Source organism: Lepus europaeus, chromosome X, assembly GCF_033115175.1.
Source record: "Lepus europaeus isolate LE1 chromosome X, mLepTim1.pri, whole genome shotgun sequence".
Taxonomy (NCBI): Eukaryota; Metazoa; Chordata; class Mammalia; order Lagomorpha; family Leporidae; genus Lepus; species Lepus europaeus.
This window is the reverse complement of record NC_084850.1, coordinates 67883561-67907265: the sequence shown is the minus strand read 5'-3', so window position 1 is coordinate 67907265 and position 23705 is coordinate 67883561. Positions and strand designations below refer to the sequence as shown.

The window sequence follows — 23705 nt, the reverse complement described above, 5'->3', positions numbered from 1 at the left end:
GTGGGAGACCCAGAAAAATCTCCAAGCTCCTGTTTTCAAATCGGCTCAGCTCTGGCCATTTGGGGAGTGAACCAGTGGGTAGAAGACCTTTCCGTTTCTCCCTCTCTATATCTGAAATTTCACCTCTCAAATAAAATCTTAAAAAAAAGAGCCAAGAGCTTCCTCCAGGATCCCATGTGGTTGCAGGGACCCCAGGACTTTTCCCAAGGCCTCTTCTGCTGCTTAACTCACTACGCCATAACACTGGCTCCCTCTTCTATGTTCTTAACACCATCATAGCAGAGAATACAAACCTATGCAAAAGGTTAAGCTGAGATTTATTAATAACATGTACTTATAACAATATATATTTATTTTATACTTGGCAGGGAGGACCTTTATTAATATTTAAAATAAACAAACAAAACCCCAAACGGACCTTAGCTGCTTCTGTCTTTGATTCAAAGCCAAGGCAGTGGGGTGTTTAATATATAGAAAGTGAAGATTGACTCTTCACATGCAAAGCAGCAACTGGGCTATGGGACTAAAGTCTCAATACTGAATCTTGTTAAAATTTAAATACTCACACAACTGTTCTTCCAAGGGTGGAAACATGGGGAAGGTGACCTTTCATTCAGCAGCTCTATTTGGAGTGAGATAAATGGGGTTTGTCAACCACAGGACTACTAATATCTGGGCTGGAAAACTCCTTGTTGCTGCAGCTGTCCTGTACGTTGTAGAATGCTACCCACTCCATGCATCCCCTTCCCAGCTGTGACAACCAAATATGTGTCTTGGTGTCACCAAATGTGTTATGGAGAGTGAAACTGCCCCCAGCTGAGAACCACTGGGAAAGAAATGGGTAGGCTCAGAAATGGATAGAAACTAGCATTAGATTGCGCCAGTGCAGCAATTCTCAAAGTGCAGGCCTTGGACTAACAGCAGCAGCCTTGCCTGCAAGCTCAGTAGAAATGCAGAGTCCCAGGTCCATCCTGACACATGGAATCAGAATGTGCATTGAACATTGCAGCTGATCCCCAGGCACCATAAGCTTGAGGAGGACTGCTCTAGACTAAGGATTAAAATGAAAGCAATTAGTTTTAAAGATTCATAAAAAAAACCTTAGAAATAGACTATCCAAAACATGCTTTCCCTGCTAATCAACCTATACCCATGGCACCATGTGTGTTTACGGATGCCAAGTCACTGTTTGGAATAGTGATCAAATCTTTAACAGAAAAAGTAAGATCCATGTAGAACCCCATGGGGGATCAGTACAGTTGGGAGAAATAAGAGCAGTAGTCAAGGTTCTACTCCTTAGCCAAGATGGACCAGTAAATATATTTTCGGACAGCAAATACTCAGTACAGGTAGCAAAGACGATCCATTTTGCAGTTTTTAACCCAACCAATAAGCCAATTGATCAGATGTTCACAACACTTAAAGAGCTAACTGAGAACTGAAAATACTCATGGTATATATCACACATAAGATCACATACTGGGTTACCTGGGTTTATTTTCCAAGGCAACAGAAAGGTTGATCGTCTTATCTCCTGCAACACGGCTTCCATTGGACACTTAGAACAAGCCCATAATTTACAACAAAAATTTCATATGTCAGCAAGCAACATAAAATTGCTTTTCCCAGAGCTAACAATGAGCCATTGCGAACACCTAGTGCACTCTTGCAGGAATTGTGCACCCCTTGCCCTGTTAGGCCCACTGCAACAAGCAGGAGTGAACTCGCGAGGCCTTGCTCCTAATAAGCTATGGAAAGTGGACATCACCCACATTAACTCCTTTGGTAAATTTAAGTTTGTCCATGTGGTGGTAGATACTTATTCAAAGGCTGTATTTGCGCAGCCCAATCTGGAGAAAAGGCTAGTAATGTGATAAAGGTGGTTAAATCAGCCATGCTGGTCCTTGGAGTCCCCTGGACCATAAAGACTGATAACGGGCCAGTGTATACATCACAGGAATTTAATTCCTTCCTGAAATCTTGGAACATAGAGTCTGCCACAGGTATCCCATACAACCCACAGGGACAGGGAATCATTGAAAGAACTCATAGGACGATTAAAGATCTTTTACTAAGACAAAAAAACAATCATATGCCCTCAGACCCACAGCTTGTTTTGACTGAGGTCCTTTTCACTATCAATTTTCTTACTTTTGATTCCCAAGGGATAAGCCCAGCTTATAAACACTGGGGATCCTTTCCATCCCAGACCCCAGCCCCTATGGTTAGTTGGAAAGACCCCCTGACAGGAGAATGGAAAGGACCACACCCTCTGCTAACCAAGGGTTGAGGATATGCTTGTGTCTTTCCAGAGAATGCGGAACAGCCCATTTGGGTACCAGCCAGAAACATCAAGCCTGCAAATGACAGCCAGCCAGAACCAGCTGAACAAGACCGAGGCTCCGCCTTATTAGCAGACACACCTGCTCTATCATCCAACCCTGAGAAACTGCCCATAGCCATATCTGTTACTGTTTTGTACCCCACTAGCTCTGGTCAGCCACTCAAATGGCCCACAGCCTGTGTGCGGTCATGCCATTCCTGATAACCATTATTCCTCATTCCTACCCCTATCTGAGCAAGCAATCCTGTGGTCTCTCGATTTGAGCGCAGGTTAGTCAATGACAGGTAAGATCCCCTGGGGGACAACCTAAGACAGGCACAGCTGCATACGGAGACCATATGGAAACGGGGTCAACAATGGTATGGCCAAGAATCATGCCTCCCGTTGCTCAAAAGTAAACGAAAAGGGGGAAATGTAGTGGAATGAGAAGGCCATGCCAAGGTGGCCGCTGGCAAGCGAGCATCAGTTACTCAGGAATGGCTTTGAAGCTGACCTGGCAAGGGAGCCTGCCTGGCAACAGGCTGTGATTGGATGGATTTGAAACCCACCTGGCAATGGAGCCTGCCTGGCAACAGGCTGTGATTGGATGGCTTTGAATCCCACCTGGCAATGGAGCCTGCCTGGCAACAGGCTGTGATTGGATGGCTTTGGAGACTGCCTGGCAACAGGCTATGATGGGTTGGGGCATAGACTGCCCCTTGACTGGATTAGTTGGTCTTGGCTATATAAGATGTTGTACCAACTGAAATAAATGAGTTCATGGGCTGCTTGCCTCAAGCCTGCTTTCACCTGACTCCCCGGGTCTGTGTGGTGACTCCGTGCCTCTTGCCCCCACCACGCTCTTCCTCTCAGAAATGAATCCACTGCAATATTGTTGAGAAATCAACTGCAACACCCATATGGGATGCTGGCATTGCAGATGATAGCTTAACCTGATTTGCCACAATACCTGTCCATAGATAATCTCTTCTTTTTAACTTATTTTTTAAGGAATACAATTTCATGCATTTAATATATACAGATTTGGAAACATAATGCTTCTCTGACTTCAGGAGAAGAAGCAATTCATTAGTTATTCTCATTCAAATATTTGTTTTATTTTTATTTGAAAGGCAGAGTGATGGAGAAATGGAGAGATAGAGACATCTATCGATTGATTCACTCCCCAATATGGTTGCAACAGTGGGGCTGTGCTAGGCTGAAGAAAGGAAGTGGGAGCCCATCTGGTTCTCTCATGTGGATGGCAGGGGGCCAAAGACTTGGGCCATCCTCTGGTGTTTTCTCAGGTGCATTATCACGGAGCTGGATTGGAAGTTGAGTAGCTGGGACTTGCACTGATGCTCATATGGATGCTGGCATCTCAGGCAGCTGCTTAACCTGTTGTGCTACAACAGTAGCCCCAGTTATTCTGTTTTACACCTCATTTTGTCATTGAATTTTTAATTTTATTTTTTTAAATTTAATATTTCTTAGCTGACTACATGTCATTTTAGAAAACTGAAGGAAAACATGACACAAGAGTCACCAAGATAGTCTATTCGGCTAGTGTAATGCAGCATGATATCTCAGAATCCTCAACTGTCCCACTTCTGAAAATATAAACCAAGGAAGTGGAGTCAATATATGCACTCCCATGTTTTTTGTTTTTTAGAGTTTTGAGCCCATTTTAATTACAGTGATTGGTATAAACGTATAAGCAGCTTCTGTTAATTCAAACAAGTGAGACAGATAATTGTCCTGATTGGCCTAATTGTTAGCATGTTGATCAATCAATTGAATTGGAGAGAAAAAGATAATCAGGCCCAGCCCTGGACCTTGGTGGCCGTTTGGTGAGTGAACAAGTGGATGCAAGATCTAGCTTTCTCCCCCAACCCCCATAACTCTGCCTTTCAAATAAATAAAAAATAAATCTTAATAAAGATAATCAAGGAGCTACAAAGACTGCCTGCAGTTGTCAAGATCCCCAGAAGCATTCTAAAAGGCCTTAGATACTCAGTTAACTACACAGATTTTACTGAAACAAATTCAAAAGTCTCTGTCCTCATTTAGCAATATCTTCATACTTTTTTAGGTGTGCAAAGATCACCAGAATGATGTGTATCACAGCTAAATCAAAATCTGAATTTACAGAAATGATTTTATCTGGGCAAAGATGAACTATCTCTGTAGGAGTTTTATATTTAAATACTATTTGTACCAAGTTCAAACATGTACCAATATTACTAGATATCAATTGTGTACCTAGTGACCAGTTACAGGAGTCATGGAATGTCAACCAAGGTTGGGGTGTTTGGTACAGTGTTTAAGAAGTCTTTTGGAAGTGATCCCTGTTAAATTTAAGAATGGAAAAAGAGAGGGAGGAGATGTACAATTTGGGACATGCTCAATCGAACTTGCCCAAATGATGGAGTTAGAAACATGCCAGGGGATTCCAACACAATCCCATCAAGGTGGCATGTACCAATGCCATCTCACTAGTCCAAGTGATCAATTTTCTCTCATAATTGATGGCTCTGATAGCTCTAAGAGTCAAAGGGATCACACAAACAAGACACGTGTCTGCTAATACTAACTGATAAAATCAAAAAGGGAGAGAACGATCCAACATGGGAAGTGGGATACACAGCAGACTCATAATGGCAGATGTCCTAAACAGCACTCTGGCCTCAGAATCAGCCCTTAAGGCATTCAGATCTGGCTGAAGAGCCCATGAGAGTATTGTAGGCATGGAAAGCCAAGATACCATGGAAAAGAAAAAGTCCTAAATGAAAGATCTATGTGAGTGAGATCCCAGTGGAAAGAACGGGGCCATCAAAGAAGGAGGTACCTTTCTCCGAAGGGAGGAGAGAACTTCCACTTTGGCTATGACCCTATCGGAATAAGATCAAAGTCAGCGAACCCTAAAGGCTTCCATAGCCCTGGCAACTCATGACTAGAGCCTAGGGAGATTACTGATGCCATGAACAGGAGTGTCAAATTGTTAAGTCAGCAACAGGAGTCACTGTGTACTTACACCCCATGTGGGATCTGTCCTTAATGTGTTGTCTAATGTGCAGTGATGCTATAACTAGTACTGAAACAGTATTTTTACACTTTGTGTTTCTGCGTGGGTACAAACTGATGAGGTCTTTACTAATTATATACTGAATCGATCTTCTGTATATAAAGATAATTGGAAATGAAAAAAAACTGGTGTTAAATTGGAAATGGCATAGAAAATTAATTAATTTTTTTAAAAAAAATTATGTAGGATCTCTGCCTTTAATGTGCTGTACACTGTTACTTAATGCTATAACTAGTACTCCAATGGTAGTTTTTTCACTTTGTGTTGCTATATGGGGGCAAACTGTTGAAATCTTTACCTAACATATACTAAACTGATCTTCTGTATATAAAGAGAATTGAAAATGAATCTTGATGTGAATGGAAGGGGAAAGGGAGCGGGAAAGGGGAGGGTTGCGGGTGGGAGGGAAGTTATGGGAGGGGGGAAGCCATTGTAACCCATAAGCTGTACTTTGGAAATTTATATTCATTAAATAAAAGTTTAATAAATGAAAAAAAGAAGTCTTTTGGAATATCCATAACACATACCAACATGCCTGGTTCTGAGTTCTGGCTCCACTTCAATTCTAGCTTCCCACTATTGATCACTCTGAGGGGCGGAGGGTGATGGCTCAAGTAATTGAGTCCCAGCTACCATGTGGGATAACTGGATTATTTTCCTGACTCCTGACCAGCTTGGTCCAGGTCCAGATCTTGCAGGCATGGGAAGTAAGCCAAGGAAATGGAAGCTCTTTCTGTATCCATCTCTGTTTTTAAAAAATAAACTAATAAATAAGAGTCTACCAGTGTGTCAAATCCAGCCCATCACCTGTTTTTGTAAATACAATTTTATGGGAATTCACAGTGCCCATTTGATTGTCCACCAGCTACTTTTGCTTTACAATGTGCAATCTCATGTTTGCGGAAGCACTATTCACAATAACACAGAAATGAAATCAATATAGATGTCCATCAATGGATGTATACACATGTATGCACATGTAGTGGAATGAGAAGGCCATGCCAAGGTGGCCACTGGCAAGCGAGCATCAGTTACTCAGGAATGGCTTTGAAACCCACCTGGCAACAGAAACTGCCTGGTGACAGGTTGTGATTGGATGGCTGTGGAAACTGCTTGGCGACAGGCTGTGATTGGATGGATTTGAAACTGCCTGGCAATAGGCTGTGATTGGATGGCTTTGGAAACTGCCTGGCAACAGGCTGTGATTGGTTTGGTCATAGACCACCCCTTGACCAGATTGGCTGGTCTTGGCTATATAAGCTGTTGTACCAACTGTAATAAACAAGTCTGCGGGCTGCTGGCCTCAAGCCTGCTTTCACCCGACTCCCGGGGTCTGTGTGGTGACTCCGCGCCTCTTGCCCCCACCACGCTGCTCCTCTCAGAAACGAACCCACTGCAACATTGTTGAGAAATCAACTGAAACATACCGGTTCACTGCCCAAATGGCCACAATGGCCAGAATTGGGCTGATCTGAAGCCAGGAGCCAGGAGTTTCTTCTGGGTCTCCCACATGGGTGAAAGGGCACAGCATGTGGGCCAACATCTACTGCTTTCGCAGGTTATTATGCAAGAGCTGGATGGGAAGAGGACTAGCTAGGGCATGAATCAGTGCCCATATGGGTTGCAGGTGCTGCAGGCAGTGGCTTAACCTATTTTGCCATAGCACCAGGCTCTTAATGTAAACATTTTAACAATATCAAGCATTCCATTCCATGTAAACAATATTTTTTCTTTAATTTCTTCCATGAACATTTCCTAACTTTTGCTGTACAGATCCTTCAATACTTTGGTTAAATTTCTTCCTAAGTATTATATTCTTTTCAAATAATTTAGTTATAAATTGATAGTTCATAATCATATATATTTAAAGGATACAAAGTTATAGTATTCTTTATGAATACAATATGCAATAATTGAATTAAGCTGATTGATATGTTCATCATCTAGATAATTTTTTTGTGGTGAGAACTTTTGAAATTGATTCTCTATGATTTTGAAATATAATATACAATAATGTTAAATATATTCACCACACTGTGCGATAGACTTCCAAATAAATGTATTCATATTCTTTGAGACTTTATATCCTTTTGTCACTATGTATGCATTCTCTCAGCCACCAGTCTCTGTACCAGCATTCTACACTTTGCTTATTTGAGTTTGAATCCATATATACATGACAACATGAAGTTTTGTATTTCTTTGCCTGACATTTCACATAATGTGATGTTCTTCAATTCATCCTTGTTGCAAATGTTTTTACTGTTTATTTTAAAAACAATGATATTTCATTGCATGTATATACCACATTTTCTTTCTTTTTTTTATTACACTTTTATTTAATGAATATAAATTTCCAAAGTATAGCTTATGGGTTACAATGGCTTCCCCCCTCCCATAGCTTCCCTCCCGCCCGCAACCCTCCCCTTTCCCGCTCCCTCTCCCCTTCCATTCATGTAAAGATTCATTTTCAATTCTCTTTGTATACAGAAGATCAGTTTAGTATATATTAGGTAAAGATTTCAACATTATGCCCATATAGCAACATCAAGTGAAAAAACTACCATTGGATTACTAATTATAGCATTAAATAGCAATGTACAGCACATTAAAGACAGAGATCCTACATAATTTTTTTTTCAAATTAATTAATTTTCTATGCCATTTCCATTTTAACACCAGGTTGTTTTTTTTTTTTTCATTTCCAATTCTCTTTATATACAGAAGATCACTTCAGTATATAATTAGAAAAGACCTCATCAGTCTGTGCCCACACAGAAATGCAAAGTATAAAAATACTGTTTCAGTACCAGTCGTAGCATCACTTGGCTTTAGATGACACATTAGGGACAGATCCCACATGGGGTGTAAGTACACAGTGACTCCTGTTGCTGACTTAACAATTTGACACTCCTGTTCATGGCGTCAGTAATCTCCCTAGGCTCTAGTCATGAGTTGCCAGGGCTATGGAAGCCTTTAGGGTTCGCTGACTTTGATCTTATTCCGATAGGGTCATAGCCAAAGTGGAGGTTCTCTCCTCCCTTCGGAGAAGGGTACCTCCTTCTTTGATGGCCCCGTTCTTTCCACTGGGATCTCACTCACAGAGATCATTCATTTAGGTCTTTTTTTTTTCCATGATATCTTGGCTTTCCATGCCTGTTATACTCTCATGGGCTCTTCAGCCAGATCTGAATGCCTTGAGGGCTGATTCTGAGGCCAGAGTGTTGTTTAGGACATCTGCCATCCTATGAGTCTGCTGTGTATCCCACATTTTCTTCATCCATTCAACTGTAGAAGGGAATTTAGGTTGATTTCATAGTTTGGCCATGAATACTGTGGCTTTAAAAAAGAAGCATAGATATTTCTTTTTTATTTTTAAATTTTATTTAAGGAATACAAATGTCATACACAGTTTAGGTAGATAATGATTCTTCCCACCCTACTACCCCTCCCTCCCATCTCTAATCCTTCTTTCTCCTCCCTCTCCTATTGCCATTCTTATTTTCTGCAGAGATATAATTTCAGTTAATTTTATACTCATAACATTTACCCTAAACTAAGTAAACAACTCAACAAAGAATATGAAGAAATAGCAAAAGAAAATAACAACAACAACAAAAACACTGTTCCTCAATAGTCAAGACAAGGACTGTTGAAAATCAACACGACTCAAAGTGTCAATTGCACTCCAATAGATTACCTTTTAGATACTCTATTAATTTCCACAGATCAGGTATTTATTTTTTTGGAACTGGCTTATTTCACTAAGTATAATGCTTTCCAATTGCATCCATTTCATCTTTTTTACTGCTGTGTAGTACTCTAGACCATAAAGCAAGTCAGCATATTCAACCTGGGAGCATCTTCTGGCTCCCACGTGGGTACAGGGCCCCAAGCACTTGGGCTATCTTCTGCCGCCTTCCCAGCCCATCAGCAGGGAACTGGATCAGAAGGTGAGCAGCTAGGACTTGAACTTATGCCCACATGAATGCTGGTGCCACAGTAAGATGCTTAACCTAGTATGCCACAGTGGCAGCCCAAGTTTTTTCTCTTAAGACTTGGACTATGTCTCTCCATCTCTCCTAGATTGTGGGATTTCTGTTGAAAAGTCAGCTGTAAGGCTAATTGGAGATCCTCTGAAAATAATCTGGCTTTTCTCTCATGCACATTTTAGAATTATTTTTTATGTTTTACTGTGGAAATCTTGACTACAGTGTGTCCTGGCGAAGATCTTTTCTGGTCATTTCTATCAGGAGTTCTATGTGCTTCCTCTACTTGGACATCTCTTTTTTCTTCAAATGGGGGGGGCATTCTGTAATTGTTTCGATAAACAGGCCTTCTAATCCATTCTCTCTTTCCAAACCTTCAGGAACTCGTAAGACCTATATGTTGGGCCAGTTGATAGTATAATATAAATCTCCAACACTGTTTTTCATTTTTCTTATTTCTTCCTCCTCCTCCTCCTCCTCTTTGTCTTCTTCTCCTTCTTCTTCTTCCTCCTCTTCTTCTTCTTATTCCTCCTCCTCCTCCTCTTCTTTTGTCTTACTGAAAAATTTCCAAAGATTTGTCTTCTAGATCAGATTTTCTTCTGCCCTACTGAGTCTGTTAAGACTTTTCACTGAATTTTCAAAATTAATATATTCAATTCTTCATTTCTAGTGTTTCATTTTATTTCTTTCTAAAATCTCAATTTCATGGGAAAAATTTCATTCATTTCATGTATGAATTTCTTCATTTCTTGGATTTGCTTCTGATTGTTTCTGAATAATCCTATGATTAATCTTTTGAATTCTGTTTCAGGCATTTAATTGATCTCTTCATCTTCAGAGTCTAATGTTGAAGTGTTGTTGTGTTCCTTTGGGGGTTTCCTGTTGTCTCTCTTAATGTTGTTTCTTCAGTTTATTTATTTATTTTTAGGCATTTGTGGAGATACTTGTTGATTTCCTCTGATGACTTTTGTCTTTGAAGTATGCTTCTGTGTTTTAGTGGAATGTCTGCTCTTTCAGTGAATACCCAGAGGTGTGTGCTGGGTGTGGCCATGAAATTCTGGTAATTTCCACAGTGTAGGGTGAGTATTAATGTTGACACCCAAGTTGGGTGTACTAGATCTCCTCTTGTTAACAGAAGGGGGATGTATTCACCTCGATTGGCTTGACCACACACTCACTTCCTCTCTTCCAAGGTGATTGGTGCCTGGGTGTTAGCACTCTGTGCATGTAATGCTCACCACTGCTCCCACATGGACCACACCAGGGATCTGTGCAGTCCTCATTGTGAGCCCAGATCCTGCTGCAGTGACCTGACTTAGGCAATCAGGGAGCTCTGAGCATGTGGAGCCATCCAGTGTTTGCACAGAGACCCAGCTTCACTTTGCACCCTCTCATGCACTCACAGTGTTTTCACAGTCTCAGCACTCAGCACTCCCAAGATCAAGGACTGCAAGAGGATCCACTCCACCTTCTTGACCTGTGCCAACCACAGGTTTCCCTGTCATGAGGCTGAGGGTTTCCCTGAACCACTGCTTGTGGGTGTTCTGCCTAGGTGGATTGAGCCCTGGAGCCCCAGAGACTGATATTTTGAGAGATTAGGGGCATCTCATAGTTAAATGTTCATACCCAGCCCCCTGTTAACCCTCCCAACCAGACTCAAAGTCAGTGAGGAATGCATGTTTTTCTTTCTGATAGAATTCCTGAATCACACAGGTGCATAAAACTTGCCGGCTGCAGCCCTACAAGTTTCGCAATCATGCTGGGCATGTACAAGAGTCTCCACAGGTGGTACTTCTGTCAGAATGGCTCCCCCTTCCTGCCTGTTGCTGAGTGGGCACAGCAGAGCTGCTGCTTTTGCCTCTCTGGCAAGTTGGACACCTTCCTGCCAATTGCACCTGAATTGCTGTGGTTGCCCCTACTGACAGGATGGAGAATGTCCCCACGAGCTGCTAGGTGAGCGCACAAGAGCTGCAGCAACTGCTACCTACTTATGTCTAAAATGGTTCCCACCCTCTCACAGCTGGATACAGGGTGCTGTTGTGTGTGAGAGAGATGTGAAGGAGATGGGGAGAGAGAGACATGCCATTTTCCCCCCTGTAGGTGAGCAGTCGCCCTGTTCCCCTCAGGGTTCTGGGCCAGACAGCGTAGTCCACTAGGCTCTCCCTCAGGTTGTATTAACATTGGCATGGGCTGGTGCAGTCTGACCTCACCTTGCTTTCCAGAGTGGGTGCTTTTTCTGGTTCAGGGCTACTGGGGTCATTTGTTGTGTCCGTGCTCATTGCTGACCATCTGCACCTTCCACGCAGATCCACAGTGTCTCTCCTGATTCTACAGAATCTCCAGTACAGTTAGCCCTGCAACTTTCCTCTGAGAATGCACTTTCCCCACTTTTTTTTTTTTTTACTATTTTCACCTTGCATAGAGCAGACTGCCCGGTCAATATTCCATCATCTTGGAACCCCCATATTTCCTTTTTTAAAAAGAAGATTTATTTATTTATTTATTTGAATGTCAGTATTACAATGAGAAAGGAAGACAACACATAGATCTTCTATCTGCTGGTGTACTCCCTAAATGGCTGCAATGGCCAGGGCTGGGCCAGGCCAGACCTAGGAGCCAAGAACTTCTTCCAGGTTTCTCACAGGGGTGTAGTACCCAAATACTTATGCCATCTTCTGCTGCTTTCTCAGGCACAATAGTAGGGAGCTAGATTGGAAGTAGAGCAGCAGGGACTCAAACTAGCACCCATATAGGACACCAGCATCGCAGGCAGCAGCTTTACATGCTATACCACACCTTGACAAACTGGTTTCATTACAATCCAGAAGCAGTATTGTTGGATAATATCATATTCATTTTTAAAGGACTCTCCACACTGTTTTCCATAATAGCTGTATTGATTTATATTCCCCCTACTATGTACAAATTTTACCTTTTCCTCACACTCTCATTGTTAATAATATTTGTTAATAATTTGTTAATGATAGCCATTCTGAAAAGTGTTTGCTTATATTTTTGTTTGGAAGGTTTACAGTTCAAGTTTCACAGTTAAGCTTTCAATTCATTTTGAATTTTTCAGTATTGTATAAGAGTAAAATTTCATTTGTTACATGGATATCCTGTCCTCCAACATCAAATATTGAAGTTATCTTTTTCCTGTTTTACGTTCTTTGCATCATTGTCAAAAATCAAGTGACTAGATACATGAGTGGGTTCACTGCTGAAGTCTATTTCTGTCAATTGTCTGTGTGGTATTTTAAATTTCAGTACCATGTTGTTTTCATGGTTTGTGGCATTATTTGAAATAGTGCAGTTTCTTCAGCTTTGTTTTTTTTTTCTTTCTTATGCTCATGCTTGCCAGATATTCAGGGTTTTGAAGTTCCATATGAATTTTCTTGTATTTCCATGAAAACTTGATTGAAAATTTGATAGAGATTACATTGAGTCTATAGATCACTTTTGGTAGTATGAACATTTTAATAATATTGATTTGTCCATTTAATTAATGTTAATTTGTCCAATTCATAGTCATGAGACAGCTTTCCTTTTATTTGTGTCTTCAATTTCTTTCACGATTGTCTTATAGGTTTCAGTGTGAAAGATAATGAAAGGCATTTTTTCAGGTTATGATTTGATGGGTATAGAAACTAAAGTAGGGCTATGAAAAGGATGATATGTGAACTACGTTACTTCCTTGAATATGATGATGGGCTATATGATATGACCTCTAAATTTTCTTACAATGCCAAATCGCTTTAGTCATGGAGGCACACAATTCTCTATGCGATTTTACTTTCCACTATACAGCAATGGTTCTCTTATTGTTTCCAATACATTTAAATCATACTGATATCCAACCTGTTAATGTGTATATATATATATATATATATATATATGTTTTAAAGAGCTTATTTGTTCAAATATTTTTATTTTTAATAACTTTTTATTTCTGAGTAGTTTAAGTTTAGAAAACAAAAATTGTGAGGTAGTACAAAGAGTTCTCATTTACCCTATCCAACTTTCCCATTAACATCTCATATTAGTATGACCACTCCCATCTCTCCCTATTTTTAAATCCAATCTCCCTTTATTCCCACCATGCCTCACAACTAACTCCTAGAAATTAGTATTCCATGTTCAGATTGAGATTTTTTTTTAAGTTTCCAAATAAGAGGGAGAATTTGGAATATTTGTCTCTCTGTGTCTAGCTTATTTCACTTAACATAATGTCTATGAGTTCCAACCATTTTGCTGCAAATGATAGGATTTCATTTTTTTCTATAGCTGGATAGTGTTCTATTGTGTATATATGCCACAGCTTCTTTAACCATTCATGTGATTATGGTTTTTCTGTTTATTGTGAATAGTGCTGCAATAAATGTGGTAGAGTAGATATTTCTTTTTTTTATTTCATAAATGTGAATTTACAAAGTGCAAGTGCAACTTTTGTATTATTGTGGCTCCCCCCCCCAACCTCCCTCCCTCCCATGGTCCTCACCTCTCCCTCTCCCATCCCGCCCATTATTGAGTTTCATTTTCAATTACCTTCATATACTGAAGATCAACTTAGTATATACTAAGCAAGGATTTCAACAGGCTGCACTCACACAACCGCACAAGGTATAGGGTATTGTTTGACTAGTAGTGTTTTTAAGTTTCATAGTAAAATACATTAAGTTCAGAGATCCTACGTGGGGAGCATGTACCCAGTGACTCCCGTTGTTGATTTAACACTTGGCACTCTTATTTATGACGTCAGCAATCACCCGAGACTCTTGCCATGAGCTGTCTAGGCTATGGAAGCCCCTTGAGTTCACCGACTCTGAACTTGTTTAGTCAAGGCCGTAACACAGTGGAGGTTCCTTCTTCCCTTCAGAGTAAGGCGCCTCTCTCCTTGATGGCCTGTTCCTTCTGCTGGGGTCTTGTTCACCAGGGTCTTTCATTTAGATTGTTTTTTTTTTTTTTTTGCCACCGTGTCATGGCTTTCCATGCCTGTGAGACTCTCATGGACCTTTTAGCCAGATCCGAATGTCCCAAGGGTTGATTATGAGGCAGGAGTGCTGTTTTGGGTGTTTGCCATTCTATGAGTCTGCTGTGTGTCCTGCTTCCCCCGCAGGATCATTCTCTCCCTTTTAATTCTATCCTTCATTATTTGCTTACACTGGTCTTATTTGTGAAATTTCTTTGACACATACCCTATCTTTTGATCGGTTGTGTATTTATATTTATCACTTTACCAAGTGCGCTGGCATTGGTACCTGCTTCCTTGGTAAGATTGATTTGAAATCCCCTGTCACATTTCTAGTTCCACCATTGGAGGTAAGTCCGAGTGAGCATGTGCCAACCTATAGATCTCCTCCCTCTCTTATTCCCACTCCTATGTTTAACATAGATCACTTTTCTGTTAATTTTAAATGCCTAAGAATGATTGTGCATTGATTACAGAGTTCAACCAGTGGCCTTATGTAGAACAAACAAAGCAACAACACCACCACCACCAACAACAAAAATACTAAAAGGAATAAAATAGTGAGTTGTTCCTCAATAGTCTAGACAAGGGCTGACCCTGTCATTGTCTCTCATAGTGTCCATTTCACTTAGCAACAACAACAACAACAACAACAAAAATACTAAAAGTAATAAAATAGTAAGTTGTTCCTCAACAGTCAAGACAAGGGCTGATCATGTCATTGTCTATCATAGTGTCCATTTCACTTCAATGGGTATCATTTTAGATGATCGTTTAGTTGCCATCGATCAGGGAGGACATATGATATTTGTCCCTTTTGGACTGGCTTATTTCACTCAGCATGATGTTTTCCAGCTTCCTCCATTTTGTTGTAAATGCCCGGATTTCATTGTTTTTTACTGCTGTATGGTGTTCCATAGAGCACATATCCCATAGCTTCTTTATCCAGTCATCTGTTGATGGACATTTAGGTTGATTCCACATCTTAGCTATTGTGAATTGAGCTGCAACAAATATCGAGGTGCAAATGGCTCTTTTTTTCTCCCCTTTAATTCCATTTGGGTAAATTCCAAGGAGTGGGATGGCTGGGTCCTGTGGTAGTGTTATATGCAGGTTTCTGAGGACTCTCCAAACTATCTTCCATAGTGGCTTTACCAGTTTGCATTCCCACCAACAGTGGATTAGTGTCCCTGTTTCCCCACATCCTCACCAGCATCTGTTGTTGGTTGATTTCTGTATGTAAGCCAATCTAAGTGGGGTGAGGTGAAACCTCATTGTGGTTTTGATCTGCATTTCCCTGATGGCTAGGGATCCTGAGCATTTTTTCATGTGTCTGTTGGCCATTTGGATTTCCTCTTTTGAAAAATGTCTGTTAAGGTCCTTGGCCCATTTTTTATTGGGTTGTTTGTTTTGATTCTGTGCTTTTTTTAAATCATTTTGTAGATTCTAGTTGTTAATCCTTTATCTGTTGTGTAATTTGCGAACAACATTTCCCATTCTGTTGGTTGCCTCTTCACTTTCCTGACTGTTTCCTTTGCTGTAAAGAAACTCTTTAATTTGAGGTAATCCCATTTATTTATTTTATCTCTGATTACCTGTGCCTCTGGGGTCTTCTCCAGGAATTCTTTGCCTGTTCCAGTATCTTGAAGTGTTTCCCCTATGCTCTCAATTAGTTTCATGGTGTCGCGGTGCATCTCTAGTTCTTTGATCCATGTTGTGTGGATTTTTGTATAAGGTGTAAGGTAGGGGTCTTGCTTCATACTTCGACATGTGGACAGCCAGTTTTCCCAGCACCATTTGTTGAAGAGGCTATCCTTGTTCCAGGGGTTGGTTTTAGGTCCTTTGTTGAATATGAGATGGTAATAGATGTTTGGATTGATCTCTGGTGTTTCTATTCTGTTCCATTAGTCTATCCATCTGTTTTTGTACCTTTACCAGGCTGTTTTGATTATAACTGCCCTGTAGTATGTCTTGAAGTCTGGAATTGTGATGCCTCCGGCCTTGTTTTTATTGTAAAGGATTGCTTTAGCTATTCTCGGTGTCCTCTTTCTCCATATGAATTTCAGCATCGTTTTTTCTAGGTCTTTGAAGAATGACTTTGGTATTTTGATTGGTGTTGCATTGAACTTGTAAACTGCTTTTGGGAGAATGGACATTTTGATGATATTGATTCTTCCAATCCATGAGCATGGCAGGTTTTTCCATTTTTTTGTGTCATCTTCTATTTCTTTCTTTAGTGTTTTGTAATTTTCATCATAGAGGTCTTTGACATCCTTGGTTAAATTTATTCTAAGGTACTTTATTGTTTTTGTGGCTATTGTGAATGGGATTGATCTTAGAAGTTCTTCCTCGCCCCTGGCATTATCGGTGTATACGATGGCTGTTGATTTCTGAGCGTTGACTTTGTATTCTGCTACTTTACCAAACTCTTCTATGAGTTCCAATAGTCTCTTATAGGAGTTTATCGGGTCCCCTATATATAGTATCATGTCATCTGCAAATAGGGATAGTTTAACTTCATCCTTTCCCGTTTGTACCCCTTTAATTTCTTTTTCTTGCCTGATGGCCCTGGCTAACACTTCTAGGACTATATTGAACAGCAATGGTGAGAGTGGGCATCCCTGTCTGGTGCCAGTTTTCAATGGAAATGCCTCCAACTTTTCCCCATTCAATATGATGCTGGCCATGGTTTATCATATACTGCCTTAATTGTGTTGAGGAATGTTCCTTCTAACCCCAATTTGCTTAGGGTTTTCATCATGAAAGGGTGTCGTATTCTGTCAAATGCTTTCTCTGCATCTATTGAAATAATCATATGATTTTTGTTTCTCAATTGATTGACTTTCGAATATTGAACCATCCTTGCATACCAGGGATAAATCCCACTTGGTCCGGGTGAATGATCTTTCTGATGTGCAGTTGGATTCGGTTTGCCAGAATTTTGTTGAGTATTTTTGCATCTATGTTCATCAGAGAGATAGGTCTGTAGTTTTCTTTCTCTGTTGTGTCTTTTCCGGGCTTAGCAATTAAGGTGATATTGGCTTCATAGAAAGAATTTGGGAGGGTTCCCTCCCTTTCAATCATTTTGAATAATTTGAAAAGAACTGGGGTTAGTTGTTCTCTAAATGTCTGGTAAAATTCGGCAGTTTAGCCATCCGGTCCTGGGCTCTTCTTTTTTGGTAGTGCATTTATTACTAATTCAATTTCTTTCATGGTTATGGTTCTGTTTAGATTTTCTATATTTTCATGGCTCAGTTTAGGAAGGTTGTATGTGTCCAGGAATCTATCCATTTCTCCCAGGTTCCCCAATTTGTTAGCATACATCTCTTTGTAGTGGTTTCTAATAATTCTTTAATTTCTGTTGTGTCTGTTGTTACATTTCCATTACTATCTTTGATTTTACAGATTTGGGTCTTCTCTCTCCTTTTTTTGATTAGTTGGGCCAATGGTGTGTCAATTTTTTTTTATTTTTTCAAAGAACAAGCTCCTGGTTTTGTTGATCTTTTGTATTGTTTTTTGGTTTCAATTCTGTTTATTTCTTCTCTGATCTTTAGTATTTCTTTCCTCCTGCTGGATTTGGGCTTGATTTGCTGCTGTTTTTCTAAATCCTTGAGGTGCATGGAGAGTTCATTTGTTTGGTTCCTTTCCAGCTTCTTGATGTAGGCACCAATTGCTATAAACTTTCCTCTTAGCACTGCTTTTGCTGTGTCCCACAGGTTTTGATAGGTTGTGTTATCATTTTCATTTGTTTCTAGAAATCTTTTGATTTCTCTTTTAATTTCTTAGATGACCCACTGTTTGTTTAGGATCATGTTGTCCATTCTCCATATATTTGCATATGGTGTAGAGATTCTTGGGTTGTTGATTTCGAGTTTCACTGCGCTATGGTCTGAGAAGCTGCATGGTATAGTTTCAATTTTTTTGAATTTGTTGAGGCTCCCTTTATGGCATAGCATATGGTGAATCCTAGAGAACATTCCATGTACTGGGGAGAAATACGTGAACTCTGTGGCTGTGGGGTGGAAGGTTCTGAAGATATCTATTAGGTCTATTTGATCTATAGCATCAATTAGCTCTGTTGTTTCCTTGTTGAATTTCTGTCTGGTTGATCTGTTTATTGGTGAGAGTGGGGTGTTGAAGTCCCCTGTTACTATTGTATTTGAATCTATATCTCCCTTTAAATCCTTTAGTAATTCTTTCAGGTAGCCAGGCACCCTGTAATTAGGTGCATATACATTTATAATAGCAATGTCTTCCTGTTGGATAGATCCTTTAATCATTCTATAGTGCCCTTCTCTGTCTCTTTTAATAGTTTTTATGTTAAAGTCTATTTTGTCTGATATTAGGATGGCCACACCAGCTCTTTTTTGCTTTCCGTTAGCTTGGAGTATCTTTTTCTATCCTTTCACTTTCAGTCTGTGTGCATCTTTGCTGATAAGGTGTGTCTACTGAAGGCAGCATATAGATGGATTCTCTTTCTTGATCCAATCAGCTAGTCTATATCTTTTGGTAGTAGAATTAAGACCATTCACATTCAGTGTGATTACTGTTAAGCACTGTCTTTTCCCACTCATGATTCCTGAAATGAGCTGTTTATGTATTTTGAACTTTGTTTTTAGGTTACTCTACACTCGCTTTTTTTGCAGTGAAGTTCTTGTTTTTGTATCTTTGTGTGCAGCACGTCTTTGAGCAAGTGTTGTAGGGTTGGATGTATGGATACAAATTCTTTCAGTTTCTGTTTGTCTTGGAAGATCTTTATTTCCCCTTCATTCATAAATGATAGCTTTGCAGGGTATAGTATTCTAGGTTGGCATTGTTTGTCTTTTAAAACTTGAAATATATCATGCCATTGTCTCCTTGCCTGCAGTGTTTGCGATGAGAAGTCTGGGGTGAGTCGGATTAACTTAACCCTGAATGTGATTTGTCGTTTTTCTCTGGCACATTTTAGGATTTGTTCTTTGTGTGTCACTGAGCTGAGTGTTCCCACAATGTGTTGCGGTGAATTTCTCTTCTGGTCTACCCTATATGGAGTCCTGGCTATCTGTTGAATTTGGCTGTTGTTATCCAGCTGCCTTTGTTTGAAGTTTTCTGATATTATTTCATTGAAAACACCTTCCAATCCATTCTCTCTTTCCATCTCTTCAGGGACTCCTATTATCTGAACATTACACTGTTTGATTGAATCTTGTAGGTCTCTGACCGTATTTTTAAATTTTTTAATTTCTTCTTCCTGCGTTTGAACTGACTGTATTATTTCTGGAATTTTGTCTTCAAATTCTGATATTCAGTCTTCTATTTCATCTGTTCGATTTCCGAGGGATTCCACGGTGTTTTTTATATGGTCAATTGAGTTTTTCATTTCCAGTATTTCATTCTGGCTTCTCTTTAGGATCTCTAATCCTTGGGCTTGTTTTTCGTTCAGCTCTCGACACTGTTTCTCATTATTTCTAAGTAATCTGATTATTAATTTTCTGAATTGTTTTTCTGGCATGGTTTCAAATTCTTCTTCTTCAGCCTCTGTTATGGTTGATTTAGTGTGCTCCATTGGCGAGTTTATATGTTCTTCTGTATTCTTATTGTGGGTTTTTGTTTTGTTTTTTGGCATTCTATCTGGGTGGTTTTTCCAGTTGATTTCCCTCTGTAATAGACTGCTGTGAGTCTGTACCAATATCCAGTGTAAGCAGGCTGCTCTGCCTTCTAGAGTTTGTTTATTTATTTTTTACTTTTTTTTTGTTTTTTAATTTTATTTATTTATTTATTTATTTTTTGTAGCTTGCGTGGGTTGGTGTCAGGGCTTTGAGGTGCCAATCTCCGCCCCTTAGGGGCCAGTTTCCTTGTTCCTATGTTCGTCCTTACGTGTCTGTGCCTGGGGTTCGTTGGTCAGCCACTCTCTCTCACTGCACCTCCTGCATGAGGAGTGTCAAGTAGCTCCAGACCACCTTTGGACTCCGCCCCTGCTGCTTCCCCCTTTGGAGCAGAGGCCAGCCTCCTTTAAGCCCAAATGTAAACAAACAGGATGGCTGCACTCTGCCCGCTGCAGCTCTGATTGCTGGTTGGGCGATTCCTAAGGATCCTGGCATTTTTGATCCCTCAGTTTGCCCCCTGGATTCTGCTCTCTTCCCGTGGGCACTATTCAGGTTTTTTTTTTTCCTGATAACTTGAGTAGACTGGCATCAGGGCTTTGAACTGCCCTCCCTCGCTGCCCATCCCTGCGCAAGGTGTCCTGTTGCTCTACTCTACCTTTGGGCTCTGCCCCTGAAGGTTAGTGTGCCAGGGAAGCAGCTCTCCTTTAAGCCTGAATGTAAACAAACAAGATGGCTGCTCCCCCCCCCCCCACCCCGCAGCTCCGATTTGGGGGAGGGATCCTGGATTGTTTAGTCCCTCAATTAGTCCCCCTGAATCGCGCACTCTCTGCAGGTGCTACTCACTCTGTTCCATTTTCTATTTCCTCCCTCACTCAGTTGTGCGTGTCTCAATGTCCATCCCAGGGTGGGTTGGGGGAAGGGCGGCAGTGGCTGGTGCAGCGGTGCCCCACAAGCGCGCTGTCTCACCTTGGCTTCCAGAGCTCCCCTTTCAGCGCTGGTGAGTGGATTCTGCAGCTGGGCTCCCGACTCTGTGCCTGGGCTCCCGTGGCTGGGCTCCCCATGGCGGCTGGGTTCCCCACGGCGGCTAGGCTCCCATGGTGGCTCAGCGGGGCTGGGCTTCCACGCGGTGGGTGACCTTGCTCTCCCCGTAGGTCCTCCGTGTCACATCCACTAGATTCGGGATTTTCCTCTGCAATTTTTCCCTGAGCCTTTTCCTGAGGCTACAGTAACTCCACTTTTATTAAACTATGTTTTCCCAGACTATCGGTGCATGCCCTCACTATTCTGCCATCTTCTACATGTATATTTTATTTTCTTTCCTTTTTAAGTTTTCTCAGTCTTTCTTCCTCAACTATAATTTAATCAAGTCTTATAACAGGTCCTTTCCTACCTTTGAATTCTCTGAGACAAATTCTAAATGACAATTTTTCTCTTACAAGAATACCATATAAGAGAAATATATATTACACAATACCTAAGAGAAATCTCATGCCTGTTTTAGGATTTCTGTTTTCGCTAAAAACTGTTTGCCATTCCATGTGAAAAATATTCTCTTACACTTCCTTTAAAGTCAATGATAACATAATTCCAGAGCATGTGATATACTTAATAGAAGCCAGTGAGATTATTGATTGGACGTTAGGTTTAAAGAGAGAATGGAGGGCACACATAAAGAATTAAATTAATTTTAGTCATATTTATGTCTCTATCATTAGGGTCAATTATGTATTTATTTTAAGTAAGGTATTTTGCCCTCAATTATCATTTTCTTTCTTTTTTTTAAACTTTTATTTAATGAATATAAATTTCCAAAGTACAGCTTATGGATTACAATGGCTTTCCCCCTCCCATAACTTCCCTCCCACACGCAACCCTCCCCTTTCCCGCTCCCTCTCCCCTTCCATTCACGTCAAGATTCATTTTCAATTCTCTTTATATACAGAGGATCAGTTCAGTATATATTAAGTAAAGATTTCAACAGTTTGCCCCCACATAGCAACACAAAGTGAAAAAATACTGTTAGAGTACTAGTTATAGCATTAAATAACAGTGTACAGCACATGACAAGTTTTTTAACCTGTATTCTAAGAAGTAAGTCCTTAGGAATGTATGCAGAACTATACAACTTTACGGTTGCAAACTTCCTCCTCACTAATTATTCCTACTCTTATTTTTTACTGAGTTCTATTTTCAATTGACTTTAAACACATACGATTAACACTATGCTAAGTAAAGAGTTCAACAAATAGTATGAAGGAAATAAAAACTAAAAAACAAAAAAACTAAACTGTTCCTCAATAGTCAAGACAAGGGCAGCTCAAGTCATCCCTTCTTGAAATGTCAATTTCACTTCTATAGATTTGTTTTAGGTGCTCTATAGTTCTCATTGATCAGGGAGAACATATGTATTTGTCCCTTTGGGACTGGATTATTTCACTGAGTATGATGTTTTCCAGATTCCTCCATTTCATTGCAAATTACTAGATTTAATTTTTTTCGCTGTGAAGTATTCCATAGTGTATATATCCCATAATTTCTTTATCCAGTCTTCTGTTGATGGACATCAGTTTGATTCCATGTCTTAGCTATTGTGAATTGAACTGCAATAAACATGAAGGTGCGGATAGCTCTTTTGTTTACTGATTTCCTTTCCCTTGGGTATTTTCCCAGGAGTGGGGTGGCTGGGTAATATGGTAAGTCTGTATTCAGATTTTTGAGGTCTCTCCATACTGTCTTCCATAGTGGCTTCACCAGTTTACATTCCCACCAACCGTGGATTACTGTATCTTTTCCCCTACATCCTCACCAGCATTTGTTGTTTGTTGATTTCTGTATGAATGCCATCCTAACTGGGGTAGATGAAACCTCATTGTGGTTTTGATTTGCACTTCCCTGACAGCTAGTGATTCTGAACATTTTTCATGTGTCTGTTGGCTATTTGGATTTCCTCTTTTGAAAAATGCCTGTCTAAGCCCTTGGTCCATCTCTTAAGTGTGTTGTTTGTTTTGTTGTTGTGGAGTTTCTTGATTTCTTTGTAAATTCTGGTTATTAATCCTTTATCTGTTGCATAGTTTGCAAATAATTTCTCCCATTGTATCGGTTGCTTCTTCACTTTCCTGACTTTCTTTTGCAGTACAGAAGCTTCTTAATTTGATGTAGTCCCATTTTAAAAAATGTATTGGCTTTTATCTACTTATGAGTGCTATCTTTGTGCTTTTTTTTAAAAAAAGATTTGTTTATTTTATTTGAAAGAGTCACACAGAGAGACAAGGAAAGGGAGGGAGGGCGGGAGGGAGAGGAGAGGGAGAGGGAGGGAGGGAAGAAGAGAGACAGAGAGCAAGAGAGAGAGCGAGAGAGAGAAAGGTCTTCCATCTGCTGGTTCACTCCCCAACTGGCTGCAAATGCTGGAGCCGCACAGATCTGAAGTCAGGAGCCAAGAGCCTCCTCCAGATGTCCCACATGGGTGCAGGGGCCCAAGGACTTGGGCCATTCTCCATTGCTTTCCCAGGCCATAGCTGAGAGCTGGATCAGAAGTGGAGCAGCCTGACTACACCATTTGTTAATTTTGGTTTTGACTGCCTGTGCCTCTGGAGTTTTTTCCAAGCAGTTTTTGCCTGTGCCAATGTCTTGTTGTTTTCCTCAATGTTCTCTTATAATTTGATGATTTCGATCATAGATTTAGATCTTTAATCCATTTTGACTGTATTTTTGTATAAGGTGTAAGGAAGGGGTCTTGCATCATACTTCTGCATGT

General features: G+C 40.4%; 1 protein-coding gene across 1 annotated transcript in view; it reads right to left on the bottom strand.

Annotated features, from left to right (window-relative positions):
* The window catches only part of CYLC1 (cylicin 1), an 89535-nt gene extending 68523 nt beyond the window's left edge, over positions 1–21012 (bottom strand). The window contains exon 1 of the mRNA XM_062183054.1: positions 20918–21012. Coding sequence (XP_062039038.1) covers positions 20918–21012 — 95 coding nt within the window. The remainder of the gene's footprint in view (positions 1–20917) is intronic.
* Positions 21013–23705: the final 2693 nt, after the last annotated feature.